This window comes from Bacillus rossius, assembly GCF_032445375.1.
Source record: "Bacillus rossius redtenbacheri isolate Brsri chromosome 4 unlocalized genomic scaffold, Brsri_v3 Brsri_v3_scf4_2, whole genome shotgun sequence".
NCBI lineage: Eukaryota > Metazoa > Arthropoda > Insecta > Phasmatodea > Bacillidae > Bacillus > Bacillus rossius.
In genome coordinates this window covers 35,131,689-35,144,483 of record NW_026962011.1, presented here as the reverse complement: position 1 = coordinate 35,144,483, position 12,795 = coordinate 35,131,689, and the positions used below count along the sequence as shown (strand labels likewise).

Sequence of the window (12,795 nt, the reverse complement as noted above, 5' to 3'; positions counted from 1 at the left end):
TGAAAAAAAGTAAAAACAGCACAGACGAACACAGTGGGCTAAGAATGACGAGACAGTTTCAACAATAATAGTAAATGCAGGCATACAACAAAACCTGGACAGCGCAGCAAATATATAAACTCGATGAAGATAAACAGATTAATGGACAATACAACGACTGTTTGTGCCTGATGGCAGGAACAGATGCCAGTTCCCGAAATGTCGCAACTGTATTGTCTTAGGAAACCTAGTGCACTCGTCAGTTTTATCGTAGGTGTGTTGTCCATAATATCTGTATCTTCTTCGTCATTCTTCAATGCATTGACCTACGATAGTGTTTAATGTCCATTTTCTATCATCGGTATGCTATAACAGGTTTAAATGCTTTGTGCCCTACTATAAATTTAGAACCCCTTACAATCTTAAAGGCAGTTACTAATAGTAATTGATTTTTTTTTTAATATTCAGACACACTAAAACATAACATGTGCATTTTGTAAATTATGGTTTGAATTTTGATGAATTGATTGTGTTATGCCACAAATGTGAGTATTCAAAGGACTCTTCTAAGTTAGTTTTATGTTTTTATTTTAATTCTAAAACAATTGAATACATATGTACAAGTTGGTGACTCCTGGTGCACAAGACTTCGGTTCCTGGTGATTGCCCCATACAAGTGAAGTGTTAGTAATTACAGTCACAACGATCCATCAGGTAATGTGAGGAGGCGGCTGAGCTCACTGTTTGAGCCCAAGCCCTGAAGTAGCCTATTTATCAAGTCCCTAGTTAGTATTCATATAGTTCACGACCAGTTTCAGTTGTCTGGTGCCGATGTTTTCATTGTTTCTGTGCTAGATCTGAAACCCAAGGCAACCTCTTGGCTGTGTTCACTGAGGTTACTTTATTTTGGCACCAATCTGGGGTTCAAAAACATACAAAATACAGCTGTGTGTGAATTTTGTTTAAGTTGGAATATTAAGCTGAAGGTAAAATGGTACCCAGATTATGTGAGCATAAAAGGTTTGTTAAAGTAACTTCAGCAGGTCTATGTTTCAGTTGCAAACCCTGGAATGACACATCACGTTAATTTATTAGTGCCAAGTTGGTACCTACCTAAGTGGTTTGGAAACCACCATAATCATGCCGGTCGTATCATGCTGAGCCTTTGCAATGATGACAGTAATAAATTACTGGAAAACTTACTTTTACAATCGTGATTGTAATTCTCTATAGGAAAACTCTGTTGACTGAGATATCCACACAGTGGTACATTGTGCTGATTGAACAAATTTTAATTCCAAAATCATTTCTGGTTTTACCTTTAACACTTAACAGTTACCAAGCATGGTATGTTATCTTGTGCTGTGAGACCTGGAAAATATGTTAAGTTAGTTTAGATTGTGAGCTGCTTCACGGCCAGATCTTGCTGTGTGAAGTACAGTGTTGCTAGATTTACGTCTGTCAGTTTTCTTACATGCACCAAAATTTTATTTTGTGTGTGGCTACAGGTAGAGCTTTACTTCAGTTTCATGGTACAAACATGATCAATTAATTGTAGAGCTACATTTTATTTGATTATTCACACTGTCAAAAGTAAGTTTTTTTTTAAAATAATTCTTTCTTTATAAATTAGAAATGATTTCAGGGATACAAAAAACACTTATAAGTATGAAATAGTTGTTTACATACGGAAACAGTTACAAATTATGGAAATTAAATTGTAGCAGTACCAGGTGGGGAATGGGTGTAGATCCTGTTGGAATTAAACAAAACCCTCACTGATGGGGGCCTTCCTACACTTGCAAAAACGTGACTGTGAAATGAGTTTGATGTCAAAACTATGTCTTATAGAAAACATGTTCTGTATATTTTAAAGTTTTTCTGCTTATCACATGCATGTAGGCCAAAATATGGGCAGCATACAACATACAAGCACCGTATCCAGAGATGACGTGTGTCGGTTAACCTCACGTGCCAAACTCTCGGGCCGCCGGGGCCCCTCTGTAAATTCCTGTGGGCCTGCCATGCGAATCCTACAAATTTGTGCTCCTGGAGGTCTTTAAGGCTGAGCAGAAGCCCCTTTCTTCCAATCACAAATCATGCAGAAAAAAAAATTAAATTTTAATATTGGCGGGGGGGGGAACTAGGTAAAAGATTAAGTTATGAGTATAAGCACCCCTTCATGAGCTACTTTATCTGCCTCAGATCAGTATGGAATATGTCAACACACTGGAAGGATGTGGGAGGGTTAAAGCACGTTCGAGGGAATTTAGCAACACTGGAGCAATGAGAGAGGATTGAGACAAAATCTGGCAACACTGGAGGGTTAAGGGAGGGTCAAAGTGTATTTTAAGGGAATTTGGGATTACTGGGAGGATGAGGGAAGTTTGAAGAATGGTCAATATAATCTGGCAACAATGGAGGATGAGGGAGGGTTGAAGTAAGTTCGAGGGAATCTGGCAACACTGGAGGATTGAGGGTGTGTTGAATCTGGCAGCACTGGAGGATTGAGGGTGTGTTGAATCACGGTCGAGGGAATCTGGCAACACTGGAGGATTGAGGGTGTGTTGAATCACGGTCGAGGGAATCTGGCAGCACTGGAGGATTGAGGGAGGGTTGAATCACGGTCGAGGGAATCTGGCAACACTGGAGGATTGAGGGTGTGTTGAATCACGGTCGAGGGAATCTGGCAGCACTGGAGGATTGAGGGAGGGTTGAATCACGGTCGAGGGAATCTGGCAACACTGGAGGGTCGAGGGAGTGTTGATGCGAGGTGGTACAACATGCCCGCTCTTTCCTCCCGCAGGTCCCACCTCCGCGACATCCGCGACCGCTCGGTGCTGCGGCTGTTCGAGGCGGCGGACGTGAACGGAGGGGTGCTGCCAGGGGCTGGGGTGGGGGTGATGGCCCCCTCCATGTGGGACCAGGACCAGTCCTACTTCAGCGAGCCCGAGTTCGACTCGGAGTACCAGCACCAGCACATCCACAAGTCCAAGGTAGGGGACGACGCTGCTTGCACACGGCTGGGCGGTGCCTTGCCAGGACGGAGCGTTACGTGCATTGGGGACGTTTCACTGGAGGGGAATACTCCGGCTTCTTGGATTTATAATACTGGTTACATCTTGCGTGGCGACTGGCGACCCGCGGGCTTCATCTAGCTTGTGACATCATTGTGTATGGCCCCTCAAATGATCTTTCAACAAAGAAATAATACCAGATACACTGCCAAGGTGTTAGCCCTCTTGGTTTGCATAATCATAAATAATTTGTCATATGAGATTTTTAATTAGCCATAATTTTTGTTTGTGATTTTAAAGGTTTATTATTTTTTTGTAAATACAGTAGTTTCTCGATTAACCATATAATGCAAGCCGACCTGAAGCATTGTTACCAGCAAAAACAGTTAGAACATTTGCTTGAGGACCTTGTATATGATCTAACCGTTGTCAAAAGCCTAAAGAAAATTAACTTCAATGTTGACCTGTAACCCTTCTCTACCTATTACCCTTACAGCAGGGAGAACCTGGCCTCACAATTGGCCCAAGGGTACTAAATCAAAGGGAAAGAAAAGGTTATGTTAAACAAAACAAAGAGCAGAGCTCATTGGTATAAATATATTTTAATTATTTTGCAAACAACTTGGTATATGCGCATCTCAACAGCGCTCAAATGCAAAAAAATTGCTTTACTACAACAATCAGAATAACTTTAAAAATCTCAAAATTCAGGTACAAGACAAAAACTTTAATAGAGGTGGGTATATTTTTCTTTTTGGTTGCGTGGGTTCACAGGCTTCACCACAAATTCACCACAAGTTCATGAACTCTTAGTCCATTTTCATACACCAAATACAAAAAACAAATTACCTAACAAAAATTTTAAAATATTATATTTCGTTTATCCCACCCCGAGAGCTCTCCTATAGCAAATCCCGACACTCTAAACAATAATTTAATTACGGTACTCTACCAACATTATGACTATATAGTTTTATAAAATTTTATATAAAAGACAATTATGATAATAAAGATTTCCTAATTTCATCAATCACAGATGGCAGCCTCAAATGAGCATGAATAGAATATTTTAACTATCATACATTTAACATCTTATAAAACATATATGATAATAATTTGTACCACTCAAGATATCAACAATATAAATATATAATTCTATAAAAAAAAATTATATAATAAAAAATATAATAAAAACAATATAACAAAATTATAATATCACTAATGACGCATGGCAGGCTTTTTTAACTGCCAACTTCGTTAAAGCCATATTATTTCCAGGAGATCATAACTTCACGATTGAAATAAGCATAAAAACACAGGTCTATATTAATTGGACTTGAACCTACGGTGGCGGGCAACATGCCAACAATAAAATGCCTAAAGTATTTCCAGCATAACTTAAATCAAAAAAAAAATTAGAACATATTAAAGGAATGTAGTACGAATTTACTTCAAAAAGATCACGCGATTTAGTCTTTCACACAACCCCTTACTAGTATTTATTTAATATCTCATAACTTCTTGCTATTTCTTCACCCTCCGCAGCCACTCACGAAAAAATATATTTTATTTTTTTGCAAGACTCACCCCTTCAGTTGCCATCGGGAACAGGACGACGTACAATATAAATAATTTAAAAAGGCCATTTAAAAGAAAAGATCACTACACCACCATTAACTGGACAGCTGGGACGCCGACTGCAACCACCGACTCTCGAACCAGCTGCATTCCATACGACGAATCATTTAAACTTCGTGGAATTTCCTTCGCTCAGCTACTGACGAAACCTCATTTCTTCCCAAATTTCAATTCCAAAAAAATTAATCCGTCGAGACGATCTATTCTCTTCCTCCGCAATAAACAGGAAAAATCAAATAGTAGACCAAATTTATGTTTGTAAAATGTTGTCCTCCTCCTGTGCCAGCTGCTCAAGTTGACTCGGTAGACTAGTCTCACACCTTCTCGCTCATTCCACAACCCTCCATGTCGTGTCGAACTCCAAAAAAAAATTTATTACATAAATTTTTTTTTATAACTTCTTAAAATAATTTTCTCGCACGCGCCGATGCTTCCTCGTATTTAGAAAAGAAGGTACCACTATTATCTTGTTACCAAACTTTTACCCACAGCTCAATCGTAGCTGCTTTTCTTCTGCTCATAAGTAGCCCGGGTCTATGCTGATATTTTCCTCGGCGATTGAGGCCTCGACTGGGGGTTAACTACACTCCATTTCCTCGCACGAGCCTCGCGTTGCATTGTCCAGCATATACACGCTGAAAACTCTCTTCTCCTCTCGTCCACGAATTACACATAAATCAAGTAAAGTGAAAATCATTTCTTGAAGTCGTGATGTGCATTATTCACCGGAGGTACCTATCATAGACCCACACTGACCGTCTGGCCCCACTACTAACTCACGAGTCACTCCCTATTTCTGTCTGTCCAGCGCTGTGCTTGACTGGTTACTTACCGCGCATGCGCAGTAGCTAATTCCAACAGTCACCGCCCGCAGCGCTACACAGATTTGCCCGTCTGCTAGCGTACAACTCTCGACTCAAAACACTAATAGGTGCCGCGATAAGTCACACCTTCCGACAACGCGCGGACACGATCAAAACAAAAAAAAAAAATTATTTGTGACGCCGTCACAGGCGTCACAGACCTTTTGGGCGAATCATGGACTGATGAGAAAGAATCTACACTGAAAAGAAGTTGTCAAAACATCACACTGAAAAATTACACCTCTGGAAACTGAAATCCAAGACGACTTTCTCATGGTATCCGTGTTATCCAAGATTTTACTTATCCAATGTTGCAGCAATGCAGGTTAATTCGGTTAATCGATACTCTAAATGTTTCATATAACAAAGAATTATTTTCAATTTCTTTACCTTATCACATATTCTATTTTGTTATTACTGTGCAGCACGAAACACATTATAATTTTGGTTGTAAGATATTTGATATAAATTCATATACGTCTGGCTGTGAAAAATAGTGACGTTGGCCACCACTGGACTAGGTGAAATAAATAAGTTATTGCCTTCTAATATTTACATGCTGGAAACTGTTAATTGATACCAGAATATAACAACTAAATTATAATACAAAATATTTTATTTATGCTTTGTCATGATAATAATTTGGATGAATTATTTGTTTATGGCAAATAATCAACAAATTTAAGATTGTGGGATAAAATCTCCATGTGCTGTACTTGTATCGAACTGGTCGCTACCAGTGCATGAGTTAGTTCACCAGCAAATGAGCATTAGCTTTGAAATTAGAGTAGTTTACGTGAATAAAGATGTCAATTGGTGATTATTGATGCCATTACATGATTTTTTTTTGAAGCCTATAAAATGAGCATGTTCATTGCTAGAGCTTTCATTTCAGAGTATAAGTTTCAAATCATGTCGCACATTGTCTAGGTTGACAGTTCTTTTTTTCATCAGACTATACATAGTAACTTTATAAACCACTAGTGGATCCAGGGGGAGGAGGCATCTCCCCCCCCCCCCCCTTCCCGATCATTGAATAATTTGCAAATATTCTCCTAATTCTGTATCATAGTATACCAAACTTACTTATTATTTTACTGCAGTTCTGTAGATAATAATAAGTTTTTGAACCACAAATAAAATGTAGTGATTATTTCAATCCTAAATGTACTATAATTTTATTATAAATTTAAATGACCATCAATCTAGATTCGCCCTTGTGAACATATATCCTGCTATTAATGTGATGGCAGGGTGGGACCAAAGAAATTGATTGCAAAAAAGAAGGGAAATGTAAATGCGATATTGATTTCCTCTGGTCTTTATTAATTTTGTGTGTTTTATGCAATCCTGGTGAATTGTACGACATGCACTTATTGTTAAAAAAAAAGTTTATTATCTTTATTATTTTAATACAAATTGTTACTATACAGTAGTTATTTAACCTACTAAATCAAACTTTGAACCGGACATTGAAACTTCTGTATTTATTTTATATTTGTTTTTGCTTGAATGTGGTTTTGTTTATGTTCTGCTTATGTTATGTTATTACTGTGTGTCACCCGTAATTTTGAAGCAGCAGCAAATTATTTTTTAATTTTTATATTCAAAACATGACTGTGTTGCAGTTTGATGTTTTATTTTTCCTTGAGTATAAGCTTTTGTTAATGATGGAAAAGTAGTAGAATATGACATAATGTTTTGTTTTTTTTCCTTTATCTTTTCTTGAGACAAAAACTGTGTTCATATCACTTAAATAAATTTTAGTTTAACAGCTGTCCATTTTAATGTGTATTGCCTTTATATTTTGGCCTAACACAAAAATATTCCTCTCTATTTAGGAATTTTTTTTCTAAATGCTCTAACATTGATATCATTATCTAAATGAAAATGTACACTTACAAACATAATGCTAGAAAATTTACAGTTGAATTTTTGTATTTTAGGATAGTTTAAGCAACATCTTTAATTTATTTTTTATTACTTAAAATGAATATCTTGATTATTGACATCAACTTATTGCTCCTCTTTTATGTTAATCATATGTTTGTAAGTTTACATACATGGTATAGATAGTTTTCGCCTTTGTCACTGTTTTATTTGTTGCTTATGAGTACAATTTTTATCTGTCCTTGATAATGTTTTTGTGTTTTTTTTTTTTTTTTGTGATATAATGATTTGGTTTGACTCATTGCAAGATACTTCATGGAATAAATGGTCTTAAAATATTGGAAATTAATTATCACAGCGTAAATTTCTCATGCAAATATTGACAGTTTGAATTTGCAACTGTTCTACAGAAATGTATTTCCTTTAAAATTGGAAAAGTATGTGTGATTGAATAAAAAGAGTGACTATTTTCTCATGTATATATTTTTATTTTCAGTATATACTGACCATAGAAAAATTTATGAACTATGGTGTTAATTTAACATTAGTCTTAGAGGTAACATAATCTTATCATTTAAATTGACCTGTTGTAGTTCTTGTTAAATCTTTAGATGACGTATGAACATACAGAAGTAGCCATAGGCAATGCAGCTTCTCACGCAGTTGAAACTGCATGCGTTGTAAAAGCTCACTTTGCCTCACCCAAAATAACATACTGCCTTCACTGATATTTTGCAAATGCTTTCCAACCTTCGTGGTAGAGAGGGGGGAGATATGCCCCCCATTCCTGTCGCCTGCATCCACCACTGATTGTGTTTGAATAAAAACATGTGCGTTCAAGTATCTTACACAAGTTAAATTTCATCTTTTTTTTTGAGGAAACCTGCGTTTAGCCAACAGGACCTGGTTCCTCGGGTGGCAAGAGACGACGGAAAACTTCAAAATTGGTAGCTTTTGAGTTGTAAGTCATTACTAACTTAGTAAACCTAGTGGCTGGAAAGCAATCTCACTGAAATAGTAAAATGTGAACTGTTGAAGCCAAAATTTTGGAATGGGCACTACAAAATACAGCTCACGCAGGGATGCAAGTAAAGGTTATTTGTTTAATGTTAACTCCTGGGGCAAGTATGCAAGTGTGCAGGTATTAGAGTGCAAAAGTATGCAAATGTGTTATGATGCAAACATAATATCTATTTAACTAAAAAAAAGAAAACAAGGTTAAATTTGTCGGGGAGGGTAAACCACATGACATCTCACCTCCTGTAACAGAACTCAGATAGTTGGGATGCCCCCTTGAGCTCTGATTACAATGAACTGCAGTCACATAGTGATCAAATAGTCACAAAATTAGTGCAAACTACAGCAAGGGTTGCATTTAGCCCGGAAGGCAGGCAATAAGGGTGATAGGAGGGTTGTAACATTATTTTAGTGTACTTTCACACTTCCCATGGTTGATGTCAACCCACCATTTACATTTTAGTCCTCCTGTGACTTACCAATAAATCCTGTTTTCTTATTATTAAAAATTTTTGATGAATATGTTATGAATACATTTTGCTGCTTAACTAGTGGATAACCTAAACCAATATACCTGTGTAGTTTAAAATAGCATCAGTTCGAAAATTTAATATAAAAAAGATGAAGAAGAAGCCGGTACCAATTTTTATTTCTTAGTATGCTAAATTTCTGATAAATCTTTTCAGTGTTTCTGACCACATAATACAATTATTTAATATTACTGGTATATTGTGTGTTTTCAATATAGCCCAAAATTTTGAGACAGTCGAAAAGTTCTTCTTTCCCTATACTGTATTCTGGTGGAGAACCTGTTTGCACCATAGGCAGTGAAAAGTTGATAAATATTGGCTCTTACACATACTCAAATAAATTGGCCACAATAGGCTATATATTACATGGTTATTGTGAAATGTAAGAAATTAATAAAAGAACTCTTACAAAATCTGTATAAATTTATTACACATTAAAGTTTTTGAGTATACACTTGATAATATGGCATACAGGATTATTTTTTACTAACAAAATATTCTATTATTAACATTTTGGCTATGATTTTATTTCATGTTTGCATAAATTAAATAACTGATATGGTATTCTACCTAATAATGGTAGTATGCATAACTAAACTCTGCTTCAAATTTCATCAGAAAATTCAAAAGATATGTACATATTACAATTTTTTTTACAATTTTAAAATGAAAATGTCAGAGTTATAAAATTGCCGATGTCAACAGTAAGCACAATTCAAACAAATTAATTTTTTTTTATTTTTATATTTTGCCTCAGTAGTTGTTTAAGTATTTGTAGTTTTTAATACCTACTTTTCATGAAACTCTACTTATTACACTTTTAAAAATATATATTTTAGGATACTATTGAGAAAAATTTTTGCCTTTTTTCCTTGTACGGCAACAGTGGATAATGTCCCATCGCTACATTGAGTTTAAGCTGTATTGAAAGGCTAAGTTCTCATGAGAGAATGTGGCAAAGAGCAGCACCGAGTCCTGTTGGACCAGGAAAAGGAACAGCAGTTTTAACTTTATTTGACCATTTTATGAAATCATCACACATTCACATACGTGCATTATACATTTATTTATTTATTTTTCTATATGGTGTATTATGAGCGATGTGATGCGTAATTAAGTCTAAAATCACTCATTGTTCTGTAACTATCAACTGTTCATTGATTTGGCTTAAATAAATTTTATAAAAATGGCATCAACAACAAAGATAATAAAATTGATTTGGCATAAATGTTTCTTGTAATTATAATATATATATTTTTTTTTTGCAAAGGTACACTCAATTTTCACAAACACTGCTGTAATAGAAATAACATTGTCATTATTTTCTTATTTGGCTCTCCAAGAGAAACTATAATCTTCCGTAACTCTCCTAAGCAAAAATGGGCATTATTAAACAAGAAACGTTCATTTGTCTGGGCCAGGTATTAGTTTACTATCTATGACTAGGCACGTCAAAATTGAAAAGAACAAAAGTCAACCAATTTTCACATGGCTGAAAACATAAATAATAACACAAGCTGTTTGTCAGTACAAGCTGAAAATTTTCAACTCTTGTATATTAAAAAAAAAAATTGATTGCAATATGCCCGGCACAAGTTTTTATGGTCAATTTTGACCATTTTACCAACTACTTCTTAGAACCAGATTCACATAGGACTATCAGTTTGTAGGTAAAATTTACTGTTGTAATGGTGCAACATGTTACATAGTCATATCATTATGATGTTTCTATTGAATGATGTCATGCATTTAAACCATAATGTTTCGTATATCAGGATTGTCTGAAAAGTTTCCGACCTCAACATGCAGAGGGCAGCACTCGTTAAACAATAATTGGGGAATGTGTTTGCTCATGCTTTGGAATGTACTCTCTGAAATTTCAGCCATTTTGTATGTGCATTTGTTTATTAAAAATTGTTTGCGTGAGTCAGTGCGTGTGTTTTTGTGAAAATGGAAAATTAAGTATCAAGCTTACGTTAAATATTTGTTTTTGAAAGGCAATATGCCTACGCAAATTAAAGACGATTTTAACACTGTGCACGGGGACTCTACCCCATCATTTACCATAACGATATTTTGGGCAGCTGAATTCAAACATGGCTGTACAAGCTTGGGTGACGAACGTTGCAACACCAAAATACGAAGGAGGAATCAGCTCCAAAAAAAGGCAAAGACTGTTCCTTTGGCTGGAAAAATGATGGTGACTGTTTTCTAGGAAAAAGGTACATACTACGCATCATTACTTGACAAGCTGAAGGCAGAAACTGCAGAAAAAGTTCATATTTGCAGAAACAAACAATTTTGTTTCACCAAGACAAAGCACCAGCTCACACCACAGCGGTTGCCATGGCGAAAATCTACGAATTGCGGTTTGAACTGCTTGACCACCCTCCTGATTCACCAGATCTAAACCCCATTTACTTTTTTTTGTTCCATAGACTAAAAGTTGCGTTTGGAGGACAAAGATTTTTGTCAAATGAGGAGGCCATACCTTAGTAAATAATGATTTTGCAATGACTTATGTAAACAATTGTTAAAAACAACTGTGCATCCAAAATGTCTGAAATTTCAGAGCGTATTTTCAAAAGCACGAGCAAACACATTCCCCAATTTTTGTTCACAAGTGATGCCATCTTCATGTTGAGGTCGGAAACTTTTCCGACAACCCTCATGTTAGCAACACATGAGAAAGGAACTAAAAGAAACCCTGTCACAAGAACGAAACAATTAGCAGAAAGCTGTAACTTCAGTTACAGTTACATCTGAATTTCAAGAGGAAAACGTTCAATGATTGGACTAATTAATTTGGACTAATATGTGTATATCTGCTGTAGTCAATATGTGGGATTTATATTGCCCAGTAGAAGAAAAGATTCTGCCTACAAAAAAAATGTTTGTTTTTTTTTAATTGTCAGCACAAAAAAAATATTATTTCAGTGGTAATGAAATATTAAATTGAAAATATTTAATTAGATATCAGGACATAAAATAAATTTCTCTCAAAGCGAGATTAAAACTAAATAAATTTCTCTCAAAGAGAGATTAAAACTTTTGAGAATGTTTTATTTGTAATTCATTAGTTAAACCAACTTTGAATGCATTATTAATCGACACAGTCTGTATTGGTTTAGCTGAAGTGATTGGTCATGATTTAATTGGTATGGTGGTCACATAATTTCCCAATTTTGTGGTCACATGTTAAACTAACTACTACCCATAGTTTTCATAAATGCAGTAAGAATTTCACACGGTTAATAAAAATGAATGATTTCTACTGTATACAATATATGTATAGAAAAAACTATTTCGTCAACATATCACCTGTGAACATTAATTCAAATAGTTTTATCATCAAAATAATTTTGAGTGAATTAGATTGTGTTTTGTGGAAAAACTTCATATATCTTGGCGTAGTTTATGTCTTAAATTTACCCTGCTTTAAAATACACAAGTATGTCATATAAATTCATAAATCTTAATGATATCTATGAACTCTTACAAGTTATTGTTGAGTAGCATTTTGTTTCTAATTTCCTATGCCAATCATTTTACAATAATCTATTATTAAAACATGATTATTTTTAATAAACATAAATACCTACATGTGCATTTAATTATAGCTTTTGATCACTGACAGCTCAGTCAGGTATGCAAGATGAACAATCTTTTAATATATTTTGCAAATAATTAATATACATTTACCTACTCTTTGATAAAACATCTGTTGCGAATGAGTTTTCGCATGATGGATATCTACCCTGCATGAACACAATGTTCAGTGTGGAGAGTCTTTGTTCGGGCACACATTGAGGAGCTGAGATAAGTTATCGCAGAAGCAATCAAGGACTCTGTACGAAACTC

The 12,795-nt window shown here is 35.3% G+C and overlaps 1 protein-coding gene across 24 annotated transcripts in view; it reads left to right on the top strand.

The window, feature by feature from the left end:
• Positions 1-12,795, top strand: part of LOC134542024 (coiled-coil domain-containing protein AGAP005037) — a 713,248-nt gene that overhangs the window by 549,222 nt on the left and 151,231 nt on the right. For all 24 annotated transcript variants that reach the window (XR_010076723.1, XM_063385862.1, XM_063385858.1 and 21 more), the window contains one exon: positions 2,786-2,975. Coding sequence is in view for 23 of the 24 variants with exons in the window: in XM_063385862.1 (XP_063241932.1) it covers positions 2,786-2,975 (190 nt within the window). In the remaining variant the exon portion in view is untranslated. The remainder of the gene's footprint in view (positions 1-2,785; positions 2,976-12,795) is intronic.